At 53.8% G+C, this 23,494-nt stretch overlaps 2 protein-coding genes across 6 annotated transcripts in view; one reads left to right on the forward strand and one right to left on the reverse strand.

The window, feature by feature from the left end:
- Window positions 1–153: 153 nt before the first annotated feature.
- Window positions 154–23,494, reverse strand: part of LOC125693248 (nitric oxide synthase 1 adaptor protein) — a 31,110-nt gene continuing 7,769 nt past the window's right edge. The window contains exons 3-12 of one of the 5 annotated variants that reach the window (XM_048944916.1): window positions 13,886–13,978; window positions 13,546–13,619; window positions 12,700–12,808; window positions 12,400–12,541; window positions 11,183–11,340; window positions 10,517–10,684; window positions 8,753–8,918; window positions 7,971–8,117; window positions 1,149–1,410; window positions 154–1,072 (exon numbers count right to left, since the gene is read on the reverse strand). In XM_048944916.1, coding sequence (XP_048800873.1) covers window positions 625–1,072; window positions 1,149–1,410; window positions 7,971–8,117; window positions 8,753–8,918; window positions 10,517–10,684; window positions 11,183–11,340; window positions 12,400–12,541; window positions 12,700–12,808; window positions 13,546–13,619; window positions 13,886–13,978 — 1,767 coding nt within the window. In that variant the 3' untranslated portion in view covers window positions 154–624. Of the gene's footprint in view, window positions 1,073–1,148; window positions 1,411–3,703; window positions 8,121–8,752; window positions 8,919–10,516; window positions 10,685–11,182; window positions 11,341–12,399; window positions 12,542–12,699; window positions 12,809–13,545; window positions 13,620–13,885; window positions 13,979–23,494 lie in introns of those variants that run through there. The other 4 variants (XM_048944918.1, XM_048944915.1, XM_048944920.1 and 1 more) reach the window with 4 other exon arrangements.
- SPATA46 (spermatogenesis associated 46) lies at window positions 1,419–3,591 on the forward strand. Its single transcript, XM_048944938.1, has 3 exons — window positions 1,419–2,190; window positions 2,383–2,490; window positions 2,718–3,591. Exons 1-3 carry the CDS (start codon window positions 2,085–2,087, stop codon window positions 3,188–3,190), a joined length of 687 nt encoding a protein of 228 aa, XP_048800895.1. The 5' UTR covers window positions 1,419–2,084; the 3' UTR covers window positions 3,191–3,591.

A 23,494-nucleotide genomic window follows, 5' to 3' on the forward strand; every position in this document is an offset into this window, starting at 1 on the left:
TCCCAAACTACGTACACACCCCAAACAACATAAATAGAGGGTGCCGCCGGCACCGCTGGCCTCAGGGCCGGGGGTGGGACGCAGCTGTGCGGCTGGGGTGGGTGACACAGTGACCGCTTTCCCCCCGGACTCACCCTCCCCATGACCCCCGTCATAACCCCATCACAACCCCCATCATAACCCCCACCATAATCCCCATCACAATCCCCACCGTAACCTTCACCGTAACCCCCTCGAAGCCACCGCTGTGCTCCGGGTCAGAAGTGCTGCCCACAGCTGCCGGTTTGCCCGTTCCCCGTGTGGATAACCCCTGCTGTGCATACCCCCGGGCCGAGGGGCACCTCTGGGCTATGAGAGCCTGCGGGCACAGGAGGTGGTGGGACAGAGGTGTGGGCAGGGAGCCGGTGCTCCTGCAGCTGCCCGAGTCGGGCTCTGCTCCTCCGGGGTACCTGGGGAGAAGAGATGAGGTGGGGGGTGGAGGATCCCTGCACCGCAGGCCGTTTCAGAGATGCCTCCTGCTGCCCTGGGGCTCTCCTCTCCCCAAAATAACGACCCCAAGAACAGCATGTGGCAGAAAGAGAGGTGTTTGGGAGAGCCAGCCCCCTCAGTGCCCTTTGCCCGCTGCTATTCGAAAGACAGCAGGTCAGGATGGGGACCCTCTGCTTCCCGGCTGGGGGTGCATGGCTCTGCATGCCCTGCACTCCCTGACAACTCCTGCTCCAGGCCCACTTCCCGGAGGGGCTTCTCCGTGCGAGGTGGGGTCTCCAGGCCACCCTTATGGATGAGGTCGGGCACAGGGAGGACAGTGGTGGGCTGGTCCCCACTCGGCCCTGGGATGCCGGTCGTACTGAGCACCCCGGGGTGCTCCGCAGGGGAGATGTCCTTCACTCCTGGCCACTCCTCTGCAAGGTCGGCGTGTGCTGCAGGTGGATCATGGGGCTCCTCTGTGCTGCTGCCCTCTGGCTGAGGTGCAATGAGCATGTCCTGCGGGGTCTTCAGGGCACGCGGTGTCCGCTTCTTGGTAATGGGAGGCGGGGGGTCCAGCCGGGGAAAAGCATCCAGCCCCATGCTCCTGCAAGCAGAGAGAGGCAGTGATGCTTTCCAACCCAAAGGATTCTACATGGGTTGTGCAAGGCAGGGACACTCACCCATCCTCACTTGCTGACTGCCCCACGCCCAGTGCAGCGCCGGCGCTGGTGTTCACCTCCATCACTCCCACGTCAGGGGGTCCAGCCGGCTCCTTGCGGCGCAGGAAGTCGTTCATCTTGGCCCCCATGGCCTTGCCCAGGTTACGAAGGTGCTGGCTGCCAGCGGGGCGGGAGGGCTGTGGCAAGGCACCAGTGGGAACGTGCTGCAGGCGTGGGGTGGGTGCCGTGGCAGCACTGGTGTTCTCAAACATACTATGGTCCACTGGAAAAGAAAGGAAGCAGAGAGTGGCTATGAGGCGGGATGCGGGGACTTGATCATCCCAGGGCTGCCTCCCAGCAGCATGGGGAGGACACCATATGGGGACAGAAAGACCGTTTCTGTAGCCCCACAGCTGTGTTGTGCATGCCGTGAGGACATAGTGGGGGAGCAACAATCTCAGGGCACCACATTGCTGCCACCAGCACACTGACGACATCTCTTACCTGACACCAAGCAGCTTGTGAAGCAGATTGTGGAAAGAAAGAGAGAGAAGGTTTGTCAAGGGATACAGCAAGGGGACGCCCCCAGGATCCCTCATTTGCTGGGGTACCCACTGCCTGGGCTCTGAACTGTACATCCTCAAGTGGCACTTTCTACTGCTCACTTACCTTGCTGTGGCCAAGTTGCTGCAGCCATGTGTGTGCAAAATCTCACATTACTACACCACCCCATGCTCAACTGGCCTCAGCTTGAATAGACTGAGTCCCTACACCTTGCCCCTTGCCCCCCACCAGCCCTGAGGTTGGAGCCAGCAAGCATCACCTCAGTCATCAGGTTCCCAGAACCCTGAGGTGGGCAGAACCTTGTGTTCCAAAAATATTCTGCTGTGTGACATCAGCCATTAGCAATGCCAGCTGGTGGATTCTGGGGCCTCAACAAAGAACATCACAGGGGTAATGGATGGATTTTTCATGCCAGCTATTTTGATTGAGGCCATGCCCCATGTTCCCAGAAGAGGCAACCTGGAGGCAACTCTCTCCTGGGATCAGTGCAGCCTGCCTGGTGAGCACCGGGGATGCATCCAGGCAGGGGAGCAAGGAGGGGTCTGGCTGGATGTACCTGCCTGCGTGGGCAGGAGAGGGGTAACAGGGGCCCTTATGGCAGAAGGTGCATTCTAGGAATGGGGAGGGGAATCCTGCTGTTGCAGTCCACCTCTGCATGATGGTGCTTTTCACCTTTATGTCTTCCCGGCAGGAACCTTGAAAGCTGGGGATGCTGCCTCCAACTGCTCCAGCTCATGGCCCCCAGCTCTGCCCCTGTGTCAGGACAGCACTTCGTGGGACAGTTCCAGCTGGCTGCTGGGTGAGCTCTCAGTGCTGGGGGGATGTCTGGTGACAGAGGCAGTCACCTCCACAATGCACAGAGTGAGACAGACCAACCCATCAGCCAGAGCCCTGGGCAGAGAAGGGCTCTGCTGAACACTATGCTGAGGGTGGGACTCCTCGTGGGTCTCCAGCACCACTCCCATCCCCATGGGTGCCCATGCTCATGCAGTGACCCTGACTCACTCTTGCCTCTTTCCTCTGCAGACCGCAGCTCCACAGCCTCAGTGGGCAGCGAGCTCCCTGCCCGCACCATCTACAGACCTTGGTGCTCACCGTACAGCTACCTCATCTGCACCAAAGCAGCCTCTCAGCAGCACCTCTCCTCCAGTCCACTCAGTAGCACCTGGGAGTCTGAGGATCCCAAAAACCTCTTGGAGGCTCTCGCCTCTTTGTCCTGCTCTTCAGAGGAGCTCCAGACCCCGGAGAGTGCCAGCAACAGGGTCAGTATCACCACTGGAGACATCCTTGAAGCTTCCTTGGAGCAGCATGCGCCAAAGCACGGCTACAAGTGTATGTCATGCTGCCGCATCTTCCCCACGCTGTGCTCAGTCAAGAACCATGTCCAGCGCAGCTCCCAGGAGGGCTACAGCTGCAAGGTGTATTACTACAAGCTCAAGGCCCTGTTGGAGAAGGAGCACAATGTACAGGAGACCAAAACCCCTTTGGTGCCTGAGTAGCTCCAGCAGCTGGGCCACTGCCGCAGGAGGGCACTGCTCCATTGCTCCACTGCTGCACAATAAACACCATGCAGATCACAGCCTGCCTGCTGCTCTCTTCGGAGGCACAGCTCTGCTGCAGCCCCTCGTTGAAAAAATGCTTCTCACATCCTTTCAGAAGCTGTTTTCTTTCCCCAGTGGCCAAAAATTCCCAATGCCTGGAAAGCTCTGCGTAGCATCTCTGCGGAGAGGTGTGCAAGCCCCAGCAGCCCACGAGCACCCTCGAGCTGTCAAACAGCCCTGAGATGACCCCAACACCATTTGGGGCACCCCTCTCTCACAGTCAGCTGGCAGTCAGCACAGCTCAGAGCTGCGGGGTCCCGCAGGGGAGGATGCTCAGTTCCAAGAGAATCTGTGCAATGCTGGGGGTGCCACCCCTGGTGCTGGCTGCCAGCCCAGGCTGGCAGAGTGTGGAGGGCAGGAGGAGTATGGAAAGAGAGAGAGTCAGCAAGAAGGAAGAGACAACAGAAAGCCTTGAGAAATAGAAAGATTTATTTAGCAAAAGCCAATCAACTAATGACAACACCCAAGGGTTAAGTGCACTTACATTGACAGATTGGTTTCTCAGATAGACCGAGTCAACAGTTAGTAACACGACAGTTGTAGGAAAAGAAAGGACAAAAAAATATAGCTATAAAACCCCAGTCAAGGTCCATAACAAAAGTGAGAAGCTAGAGAGGCATTTTGTAGGCAGTGCTGGGCTAGGAGGACCACTCACACATACACATGGTGCTGCAGTGCAGCATGGCACTGGGTGGCTTCCAGCTGGCCCTGGCAAGGCACAGGGGGCTGCAGCACCCCTGTCAGCCCTGGGACACAGCTCACCATTCCCTGTGGTTGTGCTGGCCGTGAACCCAAGGCTCAGCCCTGCCTGCAGGAAATACCCAGGACGTGCACTCCTGCTCTATCCCCTCTGGAGCTGGTGTGGGGGCTTCCCTGGGCACCAGGCCACTGGTGAGCACATTGAAACAATCACAAAATGATTAGAAGGTCCACCTGGACCAACTCCTATTCCAGCAAAGCCACTCAGCACAGGGTGCCCAGGCCTACATCCAGACAGCTTTTGAAACTTCCCGAAAAAGAGACCCCACAGTCTCTCTGGGCACCCCGTGCCAGAGCTCAGCCACCCTCGCAGCACAGAAGTGCTTCCCAATGTTCACACTGCACTTCATGTTCCAGTTGTCTCCATTGCCTCTTGGGCAGCCCTGAAAAATACCTGGCTCCATCCTCTTTGCACCTCTCTCTTCAGGTATCTAAACACATCAACAAATTCCCCTGAGCCTTCTTCAGGAGGAACAGTCCCAGCTCCCGCAGCCTCTCAGCAGAGGTGCTCCAGTCCCTTCTCCACTTCCACAACCTCTCACTGGTCTCTCCTCCAGGAGCTCCGTGTACCTCTTGCACTGCACCAGTGCCGAGCAGAAGGGCAGGATCACTGTCTCGACCTGCTGCCTCAGCTCAGCTTGGTGTCCTCCAAGACCATCAGCTCCACCTCTGTCAAGCTGCTTTTGGAATATCCCAGTGCCTGGGCTTGCTCCTACGAGAGCCAAACTGCACTTCTCCTCGCTCAGCCCCAGGAGGTTCCCACCAGCCCACCTCTCCAGTCCCTCTGGATGGCAGCACCGCCCTTTGGTGGATCAGCAGCCGCTGCTCCCAGGTTTGCTGTCTGCTGTTGTTCTGAGAGTGCCGCGTCACCCAGATCGTCCATGTGGAGGTTCAACAGCGCTGTACCACCCCTGACCTCCAGGGTACACTGCAAGCTGCTGGCCTCCAATTAGTCTGCACAGATGATTACCATCTGGGCCTGGCTGTTCAGCCAGTTTTTAACCCATCCCACTGTCTGCCCATCCGTCCCGTACATCAAGAACTTGTCTATAAGGATCTTTTGGAGACAGCATCAAAGGCTGGAACTAGCTCAGAGATAACCTGCACTCTTCCTTCTGTCACCAACATACTTACAGAAGCCTTTCTTGTCTTTGACATTTCTGGCCATATCTAATTCCATCTGGTCTTTAGCTTTCCTAACTTCATCCTGAGATGCTCAGACAATGTTTCTATTCCTTCCAGGTTGTCTGTACTTGCTTCCACCCTCTGTATGCCTCTTTTTTGGGGTCTGAATTTGACCAGCAGCTCCTTGTTCATCCATCCTTGCCTGACTTTCTCTTTGATGGGATGGACCACTTGAGCTTGGAGGAGGTGATCTTTGAGTATCAGTCAGCTTTATTGGCCGCTCTTCCCTCAAAGGCCACAATCCACAGAGTTCTTCCAGCAGATCCACAAAGAATGCTTTTCACTCCCCTCCCTGACCTAAGAATCTTAAGAATTCCACCATCTCAGGGTCACTGCAGCCAAGGCTGCCTTTGACCTCCACATTCCCCACATGCCCCTTGGTGCTGACACGAGATCCATCAGAGGACATATCCTTCCTTCCCACTAGGACTCTCTAGCTCCTGACAGCTCTGCTACCTGCAGTGCCCACCTCCTCATGGGGTGGACAGTGCACAGCACAGCCCTTGCTCCCCCTGGGGTCTCACCCGCACCCTGCTCCTCCGCCCCGAGGGGACTGGAGCAGGAGAAAACCATGGACCTTCCTCACAGCAGGGTCAAACACTGGAGTAGAGCAAGAGCTTGAGTCTGGGAGATAGGCAGCCAGGGGTTAGATGCAGGCAGATCAAGCAGAGACAGCTGGCAAAAGGAAAAGCAGCAGGCAAGCAGCAAAGCAAAGCAGAAGCAGGACAGGAGGGTGGAAGATGTGGAAGACAATCATGTCAATCCTGTCTCCCCATGTTTCTGTAAGGAGCAGAGGGGTCATCTGGTTTGCATCCCTTCAGCTGCGTTCTCAGAGGCTGCAACAGTGGGCAACTAGTAAGTGTGCTGCAGAACTGGGAGAAGCTCTGGCTCCTTTGGAGGCCCCCAAGAACATCTACCAGCCTCTTAGGGGCTGGTGGAGGCCCAGAAATTCTGGATTAACTCTTCTGAAGATGAAAACCAGACACATGAAGGTGCCCACGTGCACAGTTATTTGTCACTGTGCCACCCACCAGCTCCCCGCATAGGGTGCCCACCTCTCCCATTCCAGCTCAGTACAGGCACTGAGCCCTGCACCAGGCAATTCCCAGCAGTTCCTCATGACTGGTGTCGCCTTCCAGAGGGGTCCAGAGCCCCCCTTCTCCATCCTGGGGTCAGCACGCACCCTGAAGCAACCACCATGAATCCAGACCCTGCCTGGGAGCAGGGTTACCCCAGCCATGTGATGGGCTACACAGCCACCAAGTCACCCTGCAGAATAACCCCTTCTGGGGAATGTCAGCGTACACTGTGCCCACAGCAGCTAGGGAAGGAGGAGATCTTGCTTCCCATGGAGAGGCTGTGCATGTCTGTCTGCATGCACACACAGCCATTGCCAGCCGTGTTCTGGTGGCAAGCAACCGCACAGAAATGGAATGGTTTGTCTGTAAAGCCAAGCAGGGAACTGGCAGCAGCAGTGGTGCAGGGAATTGCTTGAAAATACGACTTGAGAGCACCAGAAAGGCTTTGATACCTGGTAGCAGTACCAAAGAGCTCCGGAACTAGGCAATGAGGTAAGGAGAATTCATCCTCCCTGTGCTGTGCTCCCCAGCTCTCACTGCATGCACATTTGTGCCTCCCTATACACTTCACAGCCCAGGAGAGGAGCAAGCAGTGCCCAGCACCCTCTGTCTGCCCAGGCAAGGACAAACTCTGCCCCACAGTGCCACAAACCACAGTGCCTGCAAGGAGCTGCCTGTGCCTGGCTGTACTATGCAACTTCCTCTTATTCCTCACTTTTCCAATCTCCTTCCCAGCATTCCTCCCCCCTCGCACACCCACATCGGTGGGGCACCATCTCTCATCCCAGTAGCATAGCTCCAGCCTCATCTCTCACCATCTCTATCATGCAGGAAACCAATTCATGCTGGCTCTTTTGTCCCTCCTGTCCCTGCCCCATACCTGCTTTCTCATTCCTCCAGCAAAAACATTCTCCAGTTTCATTGCTCCACCCAATAGCAACACTGCTAGCAGTGGCTCCTAACCCATCACGGTTGCTGAGCAGCAATGCCAGCAGCACAAGGAGCCCTGCAGGGACTGCTGCTGAGAGCTCTTTGCTTCCCTTGCTTCTGATCTCAAGATGCAGCTTGGGAGGACATGGGGACCAGGGAGCAACACAAGCCTGGCATGAAGCTGAGGGTGCTGAGGGCCGGCTGAGCTCAGGACAAGATGACTGGCAGCAGGGAAGGAAGATCTGCCCCCTGCTCCAACAGAGATACTGCAGTACCACCACGTCTACCTCCCTAAAGCTGCTGTGGACTGCACACATCAGGGTCCTGGGCACAGCACAAGCCAGGGAGGGAGCTGCCAGCATGGCAGCATCACGCACCATGCCCAGCTCTGGCCCCTGCTGCCAACCAGCACCACGCTCCCTCCACCATCCCTGGGGGTCCCGGCTGCTCTGTGCCACCTCTTGACATCCCCTACACCGCAATCTCATCCTCCAGACTGTCACCCAGGTCCTGCCGGGGCTGGACGTTGAGCAGGCGTGGCGGTTCCTCCTGGGACCAGGAGTCGCGCTCCTCGCTCTCGTCCGTGTTGGACTCATACTCAGAGGCGATGCCCGACTCACGGAACTTGAGGAGCTCCAGGCTGCCCAGAGCCGGCTCTGGGGCATGTGACCCCGAGCTCGGCAGGAAGTGGTAGCACTCCAGCTTCACCAGACAGTCGTTCCTACCTATGGGGCTGCCCAGGGCGCTGGGGAAGCCCGAGCCAGGGCCCAGCTGCGGCAGGTGGGTGTCCTCGGGCTGCGGGGTGGTCGGGTCGCAGAGCACGGGGAGGACGCTGGAGCGGAAGGTGATCTCCAGCAGGCTGTCCTGGGAGCCTGCTGCAAGAGAAGGGCATGGCTGAGAGGCAGGCAGTGCCACCCTGTCCCTCCCAGGCATCCCAAGGCCACCATGGCTGGCTGTGGATCCACAGCCTCAAATGCGTGGATGACAGTGGCACGTGTGCCAGGAGCTGCTGGCCTGCAGAGAGCCAGGATGGAAAGCTAGCTGCCTTTCCCTGGCTCCTGCAGGCAACTGATGGCCACATCTACTGGAAAAGAAGGTCAAGGAGGGTCTCTGTGGCAAGGAGGGAGCTGGCATAGACGTGCAGCTGCTGGGGAGAGCAGACATACAGCTAATGGACATGTGTGATGGCCACCCCACACCTCCCTCCATCCTGCATGCAGGTGTCCGACTGCACATGCACAAGCCAGGCCAGAATGGCACTAATATTGCACCTCCCCAGAAAACATCAGAAATGCACCAAAAAGTGGGGTATAACACCCACGTGTTCCCCACGGACTCTACCCCTAGCCCCTCTCACACAGGGGCACTGGTGCTGTGCTGTGCCATGTCTCCAAATCCAATGTCTCTCTGGAGCCAGGGTGCACAGCAAGGTCCCCCGCCATACACCCCCTTGTGCCATGGGTTCCCAGCTAGCTGTGAGGTGAGAGGATGGGGCAGGAGTGCTTACTGGTGTTGTTCCCTGCCAGCTTCAATTCCAGCTCCTGCACCTGTTTGACCAGGAGCGAGATGTGCTGCAGCAAGTCCTTGTTCTGGAGCAGGAGCTGGTGCACACGTGCCTGCGCCTCCAGGCGTGCCGCTGCCTCCGCAGCCAGCTGGTCCTTCAGCAGGTGGACCTGGGGGGCAGAAGGCACACCGTCACATCGGAATACACTCAATGACCGTGGGGAATGCAAGGGAGCCCTTTGCACAGCTCTGCTGGGTGAGGCAGCAGCTGGCGGTGGTGGAATTGCAATTAAATGCTAAGCAGGTGCGCAGTCTCTGTGCTGACAGCATCAGCCTGGAAAAAATCTTTCCCCTCTGCATCACAGAAGCCTGCAGCAGGGCTTGGGGTGGTGCTCAGGTGCTGCAGAGAAGCAGCCAGCAGAGCCCACGTGTTGCAGCTGGCAGAAGGGCAGTGCCTTGTGCCACCAGTCCCAAGGGACAGTGCTCAGATGGACAGGTATCTGGAAACACCTTAAAAAAGAAGTCTCTCTGGTCAGCGAGGGAGCTAAATGATATTTCATCTCCAGCTAATTACAGGCAACGATAATTACAGAATGGTCCCTGCAGCTACAGACCCATCAGTTTGACACAGATCCTGGTTGACACAGCACAGCTACTGGTTTGTTTGTAAAGAATTAAGCCTGTGCCAGTCACCATGTTCAGAGACAAACTGGCTTGGTATTTCTTGAGAGAAGATAACAAGTACCATCAACAGAGATGTTGATGTAATGTGCTCAGTCATCTAACAGGCATTTGACACAGCAGAACATAACTTTTTCATTAATAAATTAGTGTGACACCAAATCACCACGGCTCACGCTGAATGGATTGGAGAGGAGCTAAGTGACAGCTCTGGGACGAGAACCACGCCGAGGTGGGCAGAGCTCCAGTGCAGGGTGTCAGCCCCTGGAGAAAGCAGGATGAGCCACTGGCTGCCATCCCACAAGCCAGCCAAGAGATAGCTACACACTACTTCAGATTTTTTTAAATCTGGAAGTAGGAAGAAAAAGAAATCAGCAGTGTAAAGGTCTGCAGATCCACAAAGATTGGGAACTACCAAAGGTGATGAGTCTCTGTCCCACAGGGATGTGGTTTCCTGTATGAACAACATCCTGCTGCTTGGGCAGGAATGGAGGACCCCCAGAAATGCAGGTTCCTCTTTCAAAGGGTGAGCCATTTCCCAAGGCCATGACCCTTGTAGAAGGATCAGTGCTGATTTTTGATGCCTCGGGAGAAAAGCCAAAGCAAAGCAGAAAAAGTCTTTTGGAGCTGCTTGCTCAGGCCAGTTGAATGGCCTTCAGCTGCACCAGGGGAGGCTCAGGTTGGATATTAGGAAAAATTCTTCTCTGAAATAGTGGTGATGCATTGGCACAGGCTGCCCAGGGTGGTGGTGGGGTCACTGTCCCTGGAGGTGTTCAAGAGTTGAGGAGATGTGGCACTGGAGGACGTGGTCAGTGGGCATGGTGCATATGGGCAGATGGTTGCTATTGATTCTGTGAAAGATAAACAGTTGGAAAGAGCTCTGGAAGTGTCAGGGGACAAGCAAAGCTATGGTCATTGGTCAAGTGGAGGAGCCAGAGCTGCTGAAATGAGGAAAACTCAGGCAGAGTGAGCTGCTGGCTGTGGTTGGGCAGGATTAGTGGCACGGTTTGGCATTTTGCCACATGCCTCATGATGGGTCTCCCCACGCTTCAATGTTGCGCCCCCAGAAAACAGTGTTGGGACAAACCTGTGCCACAGCCACTTGTGTCTGCTGCTGCTGCTGCTGCAGGAGCTGCTGCAGGAGCTGCATTTGGTGGTGTGCAGACAGAGGAGTGCCCAGGTCGGGCAGCGGGGTGGATGATGGCAGCAGCATCTTGGGCGAAGCGGTCAGAATGTCCTCAGGGTGGAGGCAGCCCTGCAACACACCAACGTCAGTACGGGCAACCCTGTGCCTCCACAGCCATGAGAGCTGCCAGGCACAGAGCAGTCTCCAAAATTTCCAGGAATAAGGCTGCTGCATTCCAAGCAAATCACGCTTTGCTGAGGCAGGAGAGGCCTGCTGAAAAGCTCTGAGAACAATTTTTGCCTGAGGCCGGCTGACGGGCTCGCTGACCTCCCCATGTTACCCCAGGCTTGTGACAAAAGCACAAATATTATTGCAGTAAGTTTTGGAAAAGGCTGCCGTTTCCCATGGAAATTTCCACTGTCTCAAAAATAACCCTTTTTTGAGGTGTGCAAGAAAAACAATTATCCCTATCAGCTCTGCCCCAACTCTTTCCATGTGGCTGAGCTTTGGTACGGTGCTCTGCAGACGCAGCTCAGCCCCGAGCCAAAGGGCAGCAGCAGACAGCTTTGATCTAGGAATGCTGCAAAATCCCTCCTGACCCCCAGGCTCCCAGAGGGACCCACACACCTTGGTGTCACCGCTGGCCTCCTTGCCCACAGCATCCAGGTCCGTGACGCCGCGGCTGAAGTCGAGGATGTCAGCCCCAGGCAGCGGCAGCTCCACAGCATCGATGTCGGTCTCCTCAGCTGAGGTGGCTGCCCGCTCTGCAGCAGTGAGGCGGCAGGCTGTGGGACAGCAGGGCACGGCTGGGGGTGAGCACTGGGACCCTGCATTCCCCCCTTCATCCCCTGTACCCCCATCCTCGGCTGCCCCATCTGTTTGATCTCTGCTCGCTTGCATTTCCCCCAGCAGGAGCTACCCAAGCACATTAATGTCCCGTTTAAGCCAAAGTCCCTTGCAATGCTCCTTAGGGCTTCCCAGATGCTGTGTCCCAGAGCAGTGCATGTCTTATATGCAGGCTGGGGAATCGCACATCATGTTTCCATGGCTGTGCTTCTGTGGCTGCCAAGGGCAGGGCTCATAGATAAATACCTCCAGGGACCAGCAGCCAAAAGCCCTGGATTTGGAGCTGGCCATTGAGAACAGGAGACACAGAAAGCTGAAGGTAAACAAGAGGTTATGGGAAAACAAAAAGGACGGATGCTCAGAAATCCCCAGGGAGCTGCAAACCAAGGCCAGGACATTGTGCAGAGGAAAAACAAACAATGAGCCACTCAGGCCAGCAGCAGCCCCTCAGGACAGCAGTGCTGCAGGGTCAGGCAGCTCCAGAGGACCCTGCACCCTATGGGGGACAGAGAATCTGAATGCAGACAGGCAGCAGGACCTTCAGACATCCCAAAGGGCCCCTAAACTGGGCTTGAAGAAGGCTGCAGGTGTGCAAGCCATCTCTTGCAGAACAGCCACCCACTCCCCTCTCTTACAATTCCGACCATCAGATACAAGCTTGGGGATGTGGGGACAGTCCCTGCTTTGGCCCCTTTCCTGGCAACAGCGAGGAAATGTTTGTAGCATGTGAAGCGGAGAGCACTTGGGCACCCAGCCGAGCCCAGAGCGCTGCTAATGGGCTCCCAGCACGGGGGATGTCTGTGAGGATGAAGGTTAACACCTAGCGAAGGCTCCTTGCTGGGCAAGATCCCGCCGCACTGCAGGACAGACTGCCGTGCAAATCCGTTCCCTGCAGGTGTCAGCCGGCAGCAAGCTTCACAGAGAGACAGAGGCTCTGCAGATGGTGCCTGCCAGCCACCTCAGCAATGATCTGTGGCCCCTTCACCCCAGCACGGTACCTGGGACATCCAGATCGTCCCCGTTCCTCTCGCTGTCCCCGTCCTCCTGCCCGTCTGCATTTTGCTGGGTGTGCTGCAGGCTCAGCTTGTGGCAGACCTCAAATGCCTGTCCCACCGTCCGCACGATGCGCATGGCTTGGCTCTGCAGCAGGAGGGAAAACAGCAGAGGCATCAGCCCATAGTGAACAGCTGCCCAGCTTTCTGTGCATTGCCACTGCGACAGCAGCTCAGAATGCAAACCATTGTGATTCCAGGTCCTGGCCCAGCCATCCCGCTGGGACGTGTTCCCAGCATCCTCACCTTCTTTTTGGATTTGAAGACATTGCACCTGAACACGTTGCTAGACCCATCCCGGGCAATGTAGCTGAAGATCTTTAGGTCCTGCGAGTCATGGGACACATAGAATATCCTGCAAGGACAGAAAGGAAGGGGAGGACATTGCCTCCAACACACACTACCCACTTGCTGCCCAGGGTGCCAGCAAGGCCACAGCCAGAGTCTCACAGGCCACACTCTGGGTGCTGGCAGCTGCCCAGCCTCTGCAGCACAGCCCTGCTAAAGCCCAGCAGAAATTCTTTTTTGGCAGTGGTTCCACCTGGGGTGAAAAAAAAATCCTCTGCTGACTCAGCAGCAGCAAACCCTTCACAAAGATAGCGCAGGGATTTCGCTGCTCAGCCCCCATGGCAGCGTTGGAGGCCCCAGGTTGCAGGAGACCCGCAGGAAAAAAACCTCTGTGCCTTTTTGATGTCTGGTCTCCTCCACCCCAGCCAGCCTGCTGGGTGGATGCTGGGAATGCACAGCAAACCAGAGCAGCTGCCCTGTGCCCTCTGAAATCACCACAGGACAGTCCTATCGGCTACTGCGCCCCAGCCCGGCTCCAGCCCATGGAGCCACCCCGCCATCAGGTCTCTCCCTTCCCCAGCAGGGTGCAGCTTTATTGCTCTAATTGGGATCATTAAAAGGAGCTTAGTGGCACCTGGCCCAGCTGTCCTGCAGAACTCAGCAGAGGTTTTCCTGCAGGAGTGTGCCTGCTCACAGCTGAGCACGGACCCAGCAGCCATCACTGCACAGCTCAGAGCTCAGTTCAGGCTTCAGGGTGCTGGTGTGGCACATCAGAGCCTTTGTGCCATCCCCAAGTGATCTTACCTGTAAATGGGATCATGCATGACAAGCATTTTGTTCTCATCCCAGGCCCATTCTTTTTTCTGCAAGGAAAAAAGCTGAAAATCAGTACGTCAGATGCTGCCCTCATGATCGAGAATAGGGCAGAGGCAGTGCTGGGGCAGTGCTTGCTGTAGTCCTGCTGCTGCCCTGCAGCCCCAGCAGATGACCTGCCCAGTGTGCAGCCAAAAAGCCCCGTGCAGCCAGAGTGCTTCCTGCCCAAAGCACAGCCAGGGACCTCCTGATTCCTGGGAACCCATGGATTTCATCTCACTGCACACCCTGCAGGTCCCCAGCACTGCCACCTTGGTCTGAGGCTGCCTACCTTCTTCTTCTTCTTCAGAATGACCTTCACGCCGTCCACCGACACGACGAGGTTCACCTTCTTCTTCTTGATGTTCTTAGCTTTGAACTCATACTGCAGAGAGAGGCCAAGTTAGTCCTCCTGGGGAGCTCTGAAGGGCAATTCCCCAACCCCTCCCCCAGCTTGAACTCTGGGAGGAGAAACACCATGCCAAGCACAGTTCTGGGGGGCTCAGTGTAAAATCAGAGATGACTGCTAAGGACTCAGTGAACCTTGCCGGGGGAGACAGCATAATGCGATTACCCACTTCAATTAGAAATCACTGGATGGGAAATAAAACCCAGGAACTTCCAAAGATCAGTGGCTAAACACAAAACTCCAGCCCAGCTACAGGGAGAGAACACGATTCCCCCAAACCCAACCACTCCTGCATGCAGAGCCCTACAATCACTGAGGGCTTGGGCAGGGTGAACAGGTCAGGTGTTAATTCACGCTGAGCAAAGTCCCACACAGCACTAGTGAGGGTTGCCTTTTGCTAAAGCTATGGCTGGAAGTTTTTGGGGGTAAAACCACAGCATTTTGTGGCTCAGTAGGACCACACACACTCTTGTGGCCCTGCAGGGTGCCAGGGGACAGGGGATGCTTGGCCAGTAATTGTGCTCATGGAGATGGAGCACCCATCTGCTCCCATCGCTGCAGGGTTTTGCAGAGTCACAGAACCTACCCACCACTGACATTGGTACCCAGCGCCCCTGTGGCACAGCATCCCTGTATCCTGCACTCAAGAAAGAGGGATTTAATGAACTTGTTCATTAGCTAGCCTTGCTGCAAAGGGAGCAGCAGCCGGGCCCTGCCTTAGGTCCTTGCTGAGGCTCTGTGTGACATTTCCAGCACTGCATGATGCATCAGCTCTGGCAGCCAGAAGCCAGCAGGCAGCAAATGCTTCTGGCCCCAACCTGTGATCCAATGATAAAAGACCTGAAAATACAATTCCTCAAAGCCATTTGGAAGTGGCTGACAGGGATGAGGGAGGCAGATGACTCAGAAAAGCACCTGACAGGGTGATGCAGCTCTGCCTGTCCCAGCACACGGAGCAGGCAGGCTGGGCGAGCCCATACGCTCCAAAGCCACAGTTGTTGGCTGCAGAAATCAAAGCTCAGGCTACAGACAGATTTCACATCCCCTGCCTGCCTGCCAGCTGCTTGCAGGGCTGTGCCCTGCTTCCACGGTGCAGCAGCAGATCTCCAGAGCAGCTCAGCAAGGAGCCCGTTGGAGCCAGTTTCCAAGGGTCACCCCTCACAAGCAGAGGAGTTGCAGAATTGAGCACAGCCCTCACCACCTCAGTCTGACTTGCAGGTCCTGCTGCTCATTGATCAGCAGCACCATGCCATGCCGCCGAGCTGCTGGAGCCAAAGTTTGCTGTTCTGAGTGACCCTGAGTGCTAATTAATCTGTGCTCAGAAGAGACTCCAACCCTGAAAAACAGCTCAGGGTTAGAGAGACTATTTTTAGCCTGGGCTTTGGGTGAGTAACAGCCCCAGGAAAGCAAAGCAGACAGAGCAGGATTCAGCAAAGGTGTTACCAAACCCTGGCACGGGCTGTATGGGGCAGAATGGGTATGGAACTGCTGGGGAAGGGTCCCCTGTGCCTCACCCTACTGGGGCTGCTGGTGAAGGCATTGCCTGGGCTCATCCCTTGCCTGCCTGCTTCGAGGCAAGCATCCTGCCCAGGCCGTGCAGCAGCCAAATCCCTTTGTGGCAAAGCTCCAGCATGAACTGGAAGCAGCTAAGAAAGCAAATTCTCCAAAAGGCTGAGCACTCAGATCTGCTCCCATAAATCTGGCCCTTGATCCTGATGCTGAGGCGAGTGCAAAGCTCCCCTGCAAACCTGAGTCTTCAGAACTATGCCACATCCACTCCAGCCCAGGTTCATTAGTGCAGCACTCTGACAAGCACAGACACTCTTTGGGATACGTTTCCCACGTAATGAAGCACAGCTCTAACCAATAAAACACTAATGAACTCATGCCCATTGGGGCTCTCTAATGAGATGCTAACCATAATTTAATAATGAATCAGTGACAAAGAGAATTCAATAAAACAGCAACTCAGCTTCCCCTCCTCTCTGATGCACACTTGTCAGTCCAAGGTACAGAGGTCCAGGGGAGGAGGGAGTGGGTCAGGAGGGCAGAGCTGACATCACCACCCAAAGCTGCCCCAGTGCAGTGCTGGCAAGTCTGAATGATTCAGTGCATGCTGCAATTGCAACAGGTGCCCAGCTGGACCTGCCCTCAGCCCACATGAACTTGTCCATGTGCACAAAGGCTGTAGGTGATGCTGGGGAAGAGATCCCCAGTTGGCAGAAATAGAGCTGGGAAGGAGGGAGTGCACCAGTGGGAATGAGCAGCAGAGCAAGAAGAGCCTAAATGCACTGCTCTGAAAAGCAAGTAGGAGCACCAGCACCACTTGGGAGCCACTTTGCCCTGCTCATAACCACAGTATGCAATTTGTTCTGTCCTTCTCACAAGGCTTTGATTCCTCAAACTGAACAGATTTCACCCCAAGCAGTAGCTACATGTAGGGTCGAAGAAAGCACCAGCTTGTGCAGATCGTCTGAGCGAGATGTGAGTCACAGAAACTGCAAGGGGTGAAATCAGAACCGAGCAGGGTTTGCCCAGTACTCCGGGCTCATGGTGCAACAGTTCAAATGAGCAGGGTTTTGTTTTATCCCAACCCGCACAGGGATCAGCCTGCGCTGACCCAGAAGTTAATTTGCACCCTGCTCAGGGATGGGACACAACCTTATCGCCTCCTCTCCCTGCCCTCTGGCAGAGCCTGGGCTGCTAACAAGTAGGGTTATTTTTGCATGCAGCGAGCTGGGGAGCACCGCCAGGACAGGCAGCAGGCATGCAGCACATTGACATCCATGCTTGTACCAGTGCCAGCTACCTCACATCACCACATGCTGTAGGATCCTACATGGGAAAAGCAGTGCTCATGGCACTAGAGGGGCTGCTGCAGAAGGAAAACCACATTTCCCACTGCTGAGTAAACAAGGAGTATAAGCTCTGCTACAGCCCAGCCTACTGTTTCATAAAGAAAAGATACAGGACTCCTCATGAAGCAGGGAAGGATGAAAGAGGGTTTTTGCGGCTTCCCCACCACCCCCTTAGCTGGCTGCTTCCTTACAGAGAAGATGTAATGGTTTTTGCACCTTCAGCATGGCTGCCTTACCCCTCTTGGGTACAACTCTAGATTTTGAAATACCCATAATACTACAAGTTGTGTTTAGCTATCTGAATTCTTGGCGCATTCAAGACAAAATGCAAGGATGTCTCACTCATGAATATACTGTATTAGACATCTTGTAAGCTCTAAGCAGCTATGAAACAAGTGAATAACCAACAAAACCAACATGTTTACCTTCTCATTTGGAAAAGAAACGTGTTTTTCTGAATATCAGAACACAAGAGCCTGAGCTCTGACCTCAGGTTGGTGGGAGTCTATTTTCAACATCTGTCCTTCATGCAGAGTTTGCTGTTTAAATATCTTCAAAGACATGCTCTTAGAAGGAAAATAATGCCAGCTGGTGTATGCATCGTTGCACAACACGTTTCTGCTGGCAGAGTATTACAAGTGCCCTTTCTTGAGAACAGGCTGATGTATGTTACTTAATAGAGAGCGCATGTAACCTTGTCAGTTTGGAGCAAAATTATGTACATGCCTTGAGTGAGAGGGGTACGTGTGAAAAGCATGAAAATCTCAGCCCCTTTAGAAATAAATGTGTTGTATGTCCTCATCTCACTGTTCCTACACAGCAAAAGTGCAAGGAAACTTCTACCAATGCGCTATGTTGGGCAGATTGGATGCTAAAGAAGGGAGATGGGGCCTCACTAGGTTCAGCATCACCCCACGCTCTGAAAAAGATTAACCATCATGAAAGTGCTCTCGTTTCAGTCCAACCCATCTAACTGCAGCAGGTATGGATTTAAATCTGCCTACTGGCATCCTCAATCAGAAGGGGAAGGATTACTGGGAACTCTCTGCAGTCAGACTGCACTAGCAGGGTACAGCCAGATGGAAAATTCTTTGATGGAAGAGCACCTAAACACAGTGAGCTGTTGCTGTCCCAGCCAGCAGAACACAAGCTAGGCTTCAGCCCAGTGCCAGCTCAGGGAAACGAAGCGAGCAGCAGCAGCTTTGTGAAGTCTTCCCCAGTCTGGTAACGACCTCCTAATGAACAATTAACTCATTACCAAACAACATCTGAGGGTAAGTTTAAGGCTCCAAAGCTCCAGAAGCCCAAGAATTCCTGCTGCACACCCAACCCAACAAGCGCTATCCCTCTGCACACAGCAGTGCTCTCCCAGCGGAGCCCGGCAGTGCAACGCCGTGCAGATCACGTTAGCAGGGGCACGTCCCTGCATGCAGCACTGCAGAGCGCTCAGGGACGAACGCCATGTGTCCCCCCACGCACACAGACACATGTCTGGGTGTGCCAGGAAGCCTGCCTGCACAAAAACATCCTGCACGGCTCTCCTGCAGAGGGGACACTCGGCAGGGCTCCCACCAGTGCAATGCAGGGGTTGGGTTTCACCAATGGCCGCACTTTATTCAAAAGTAACATGGAAGGAGGAGTAACAAGGCATGGGGTGCTGGTTCTTGGGTTGGTGCTGCTTGGTAAAGCTCCTCCACAAATCAGCAGATCTGCACATATGGAAAAATGCAGCTCCACAGTGCACGTGTGCATCTGAAGCGAGCTGTGATTGTGGTGTGTGCTGACAAGGTCAGTGCCTATATTCCCATCCAACTTCAGGTTTAATTTCAGTAACGTCTGTGAGGGCCGCGTGTACTGACGGGTATAAATGGGAATCAGTCTAAAAATACCCGTGTTGCGACAGCAGCAGAGCAGAGTTAGGGCGGCTGCTTTGCAACAAGCCTGGATCGCAGCATACCATTTATCACACAAAATAGGTGCCCCAGTAACACTGACTATTTCACAATAAATTCTGTCTGCTCGGTTTGCTGTTCCCCACCACACAGCTGCCTCCATCAGCTCCCTCTGCCTTCCCTTCTGCTCCCGAGTTCCATTAGCCAAGCTAACACCCTGAGGTACCCCTTCAACCTGAGAAGTTTCATGGGAAGCTCAGAAAAATCAGAGCTGTGATAGAAGTTAAACCAGCAGCCAAGGCCAGGAGTGAGCATCTCACCACCAATGCGGGATACTGGTTTGACTGGTCGCAAATTACCAGGCTGCATGGTCACAGGCACTGCATCCACTGCTTTGGGTGCAGGGAAAGGAGGAGAAAGCACACTGCATCTGTAGGGGGATTCACAGTAGAAGGGCAGCGTGGAAGGCAGCGGGATGCCTCAGTACATGCTGTTCTTGCAGCAGAGCTCAGTCCAGCCCTGCAGACACAACTCCAACAATGAGCCATACCCATTTTAGTGTTTATCATCTCTTGCTAAAATAAGCAGCAGCAGCACATTCTTTGGAAACCCCATATCTGACTGGAATTTGTGGCATTTTTAATTAGCTGCTCATTAGCTCTTCCAAACTGCAGGAACACGTCGAAGACAGACAACGTGCCCAGTTGGGATGGAGCTGTGCTGAGGCCTGGGTTAAAACTGACGGGCTGGCAGCACAGCCTGCAAGGCGGAGGCCATAAGGAGGCCATGAGGAGGAGGCAGCCATGCGGGCACCATCTTGGTGCAGACATGCAGGGAGATGCTGGAGATGGCTGACACTGGGCAGTCCTCGGATCAAAGGGACCACAGGCACGGTGTGGTTTCTACAGAGCAGGGCTGTGCTGGTTGGCATGTTTCAGAGCACCAGGCTGCCCTGAGCAGCTCTGCAGAAACAGCCTCATCCGGCTTGCCATGGGGAGAGTCAGGAAACGCCTGGCGAGCACCTTTCAAAGAGATCAGCACTCTGTGCTTCCTTCCCAACATGCTTTCCAAGGCAGACCCCAAGGCAACTGCTGGGCAGCATCTCTGGCACCACTGGAGTGTGCCGATCCCCCCTCCACCTCGGCACTGGTGAAAAATGGGGCAACAAGAGGACCGTGCCCAGTGCTGCAGGGAGGTGTCAATGCAGGGAGCAGTCTGAGCACAGCAAGGTTTGCAGCCCAGGTTGTGGCACAGGCTTCATTCATTTGCCTGTTTTACTGCACCAAATTGCATAAAAAGCTTGAGCAACTCCAGCGTGGTAAGCAGATGGGAACGGCCAAGCAGAAAAGCAATGACAAACCAAAAGGAAGCAGGCTGGTAATAATGTAACTAAATCAGCAATTACGAAATTCAGACAATTAATAAAGACTGAATAAGCAATAGCACTAAATGCTTAGCGCATCAGAAGCAAGCCAGCCCTGTGGGTCTCATTAAATGGTAACGGTGCTCAACAACATTTCTGGTTTGCAACTGGACAAAAAAGGCAATTATTCATATCACACATTTGTTTCCTGGCTCCTATTCAGCAATAACTCATGCAGGTACTAAAAACCATTCACTAAACTCTACATTTAAAATCAGCAAGCCTGAATACCATCCTTCAGAGAGTTTTATAAAGAGTTATAGACTCAGATCCTTGAAAAAACTCTGAGTTAACAAAGGTTTCAAGCTTTTGGGATGTTAGAACGCAGTCAATGTGGGACTGAATGCCAACCCAAAGGATGGCAGCACAACTCGACAGAGCAATTATAGTCCCATGCAAAATGAGATCCTAAGCTATCCCAATAAAATTAGTGGTGTATCACACAGAGGCATGAGGCTGGCTGAGAAACTTAAAGAATATCTTTCAATTTCCATCTCTGCAAACAATTTGACGAATGTTATCTAAAACAACAGTACAGCCCAGCCCGAGGGTGTGCAATCCACTAACCACTGGATTCCAAAGTGAAAGAACAATAGACAGAAAACTGACAGAATGCCACTGTTATCCAGTAAACCCCACAACAGGGAGAGCACAACACTTATTTTTATGTGGGTCTGGAAGAAAACAGCATATTTGATATCCAGGTCAAGTGAACTTGGTGTGTATTTATTTCAGCTTGATTTCATATGGCAATGTCCAAGCCACTTCCCAAAGGAAAAGGAACAGAAACTGAATACATAAGATGCAGAAATCTATAAAAAAATATAGCTATCAGACATCAGTAAGTGTCATCCAGCAGAAAGGACAGCGAGCTGAGCTTCCACTGCCATGCTGCTGCTGCAATAAGGACAACAGGGTCCTAGCTGTGTGAAAAAGAACGTGCAGCCACACAGAAAGGTGAAATTATCTCACAGCATAGTGCTGTGGGAATCCCTACTGATATAACTGATGAAATATCACCTGTTTTATAGCACACTTGGATGAAGCATTAGGAAAGAGATTAGAAGGAAGCAAAAAGAATATGCATCAGGCTCCCAGACTCAAGTAAGAGGGGCTGAACCACACTCAGTTTGTTCAGCTTGTCCAACAGCCCTGCTCTGCCTGGTACTTCACTGAGCGGGTGTCTGCAGGGCTGTAGCTCTGTGCAGCAATACATAGGTGACACAGCAAGGAACATGCCAGCAGATTAAACAGAACTGATCTTGGCCTTTGAGGACCAGCAGAGAAGCACAAGAGCAGAAAGGATCATGCACAACAGCAGCATTGAAACGTTGATTTTAGCTCAGATAAGCCTGACAAATCCCTTCTTCTTCCTAAGTCATAGTTTCTCATCCGTCAAACAGATATAACGTAGTGGTTGATCCTGACCTCCTCCTCATGAGATTTTTTTGCTCTTTGCTCTGCTTTGCACAACCTCTCTCTCCCCAGAGCCCTCACTTGCACAGCAGGAGCCAGGTAAGGCATCCCTGCCATGCAGACACCTGCCCAGAGGTGGGGGCTGCCCACATCTGCTCTGCCCAGCTCCATGCTGTGCAGGCGTGAGCAGTCAGCACAAGGGAGCAGCCAGACCGAGTGCCCTCCCAGGGGCACAGAGCTGTCATGGTGGCAGTAAGCTGAAAGCCTGGTTTATTCTGAAACCCACAGGAAAATTCCATGCTGCAGGAAACCAGAAGTAAATTTCAAAAGCAATGCCATGGGTGCTATGAGTCATAGAAACTCCTGGGGATTGGAGCGATGAGACAAGCCCAGCTCTGCGCTGCGCCTGCTGGGAGATGCCAGGACAAGCTGAAGCCCCAAATCAACCCCACCTCAGCACATCCTTCTCAACCTTATTTTCTGCAGTGCTCCTGCATCAGTTTTGGAATCTCAGATGCAGAAGGCAGAATGATCTCACATAGAAAATGATGCAGTTCCAAGAAGTCTAACATTAGGACCTTTTCTAATGCACAGGAAAGGTGTGTAAGAGTGAGCCTGGCCCCCCTGCGTCACAGCAAGCACCCAGGGTTGTCATATTACGTGACACAGAGCACAGCCTTTCCCCTCAGTGACTGCATATCAGTAGCAACAGGATCAGCCAAAGCAGGTAGGGAGGGACAGACTAATGAAGCACCTCCAGCAAGTCCTCCAGCACCTCACCACGGTCCTACCAAGAGAGCATGGTGCTGCTCCTTACCCAGTACATGCAGTTGCATCCTCACGAGTCATTCCACAAGCATGTGCCCAGCGATGCCACCGGGGCAGGCTCTGAAGTAAGTGGGAGGTTGTTTCAGTGTAAAACTAAGCAGTGTCAGGGAAAAATCAATAAGCTCACCTTTACCCTCTTTAATCCGATAAATGGCAATTGCTACAGATATCCCACCCGTTCCTCCCAGATCTAATAGAACGCAATCTTCTACATCTGGGATAATGATGGGAAGCTATTAGCTCTAATAGCTCACCCTGCTCCCAGTGCTGTGCTTTTCTCCCAGCCCCCACTGAGCCCAAGCCCATCACACATCCCCCCACAGGATCTGTAGCCCACCCCCAGACCGCTCCCTGTTACCGCACAGACTGCAGTGCTTGTGCTGCTTGCATTCTTTCCTCCCTTTTGTCAAGCAAGACATGATGAGTCGCCTAACACTTAGAAACTCGCCGCGGTGCTAACAGGTATATCTCAGAAAGACGCTAATTAAATGAGCTGCAAATTACACTGTGGGCTCTGTGCAAATGAGTGGCCACACGCAGCAATTTTCTCACCAGTCCAACTGTGCATGTAGCTTTCAAAGGATGAAAAATTCTGCTTTCAGCAAGCTTGTTGAAATTCAGAAACTCTGCCAGTTTGCTAAAATAAAGCTCGGCTATGCAAAGCAGAAATCACACAAAATCAGATGTACCTGGCAGAGCAGGATGTCTGGAGGAGTTAGGCTCTAAAATGCCTGAAATGCCTCCACTTTTTGAACCTGCTGGACACTTCCCAGCAACAGGCTTGCAGGAGACCTCCACAGAAGCAATTTTTACAGTGCCCATATAAGATTTCATCCTTTCTGGAACCAGTGAAAACCTGGATTAAAGCCACACTCAGCAATCCATGCAGCAAAGAAGAGGAGCGGAAATTGTCTGGAATGACTGTGCCAGGTATCATGGCTGCACTGGAAACACGCCAGGAGCACCGGGCGGAAGGCATTTGTGTATGCTTACATCATGGCTGCATTAAAAACCCATACAGTTCTGGTTGTGCTCAACCATCCCGGGGAAAAGGAAAAAGAAGTGTGTTTGTAGT

This window comes from Lagopus muta, chromosome 5 (genome assembly GCF_023343835.1).
Source record: "Lagopus muta isolate bLagMut1 chromosome 5, bLagMut1 primary, whole genome shotgun sequence".
NCBI lineage: Eukaryota > Metazoa > Chordata > Aves > Galliformes > Phasianidae > Lagopus > Lagopus muta.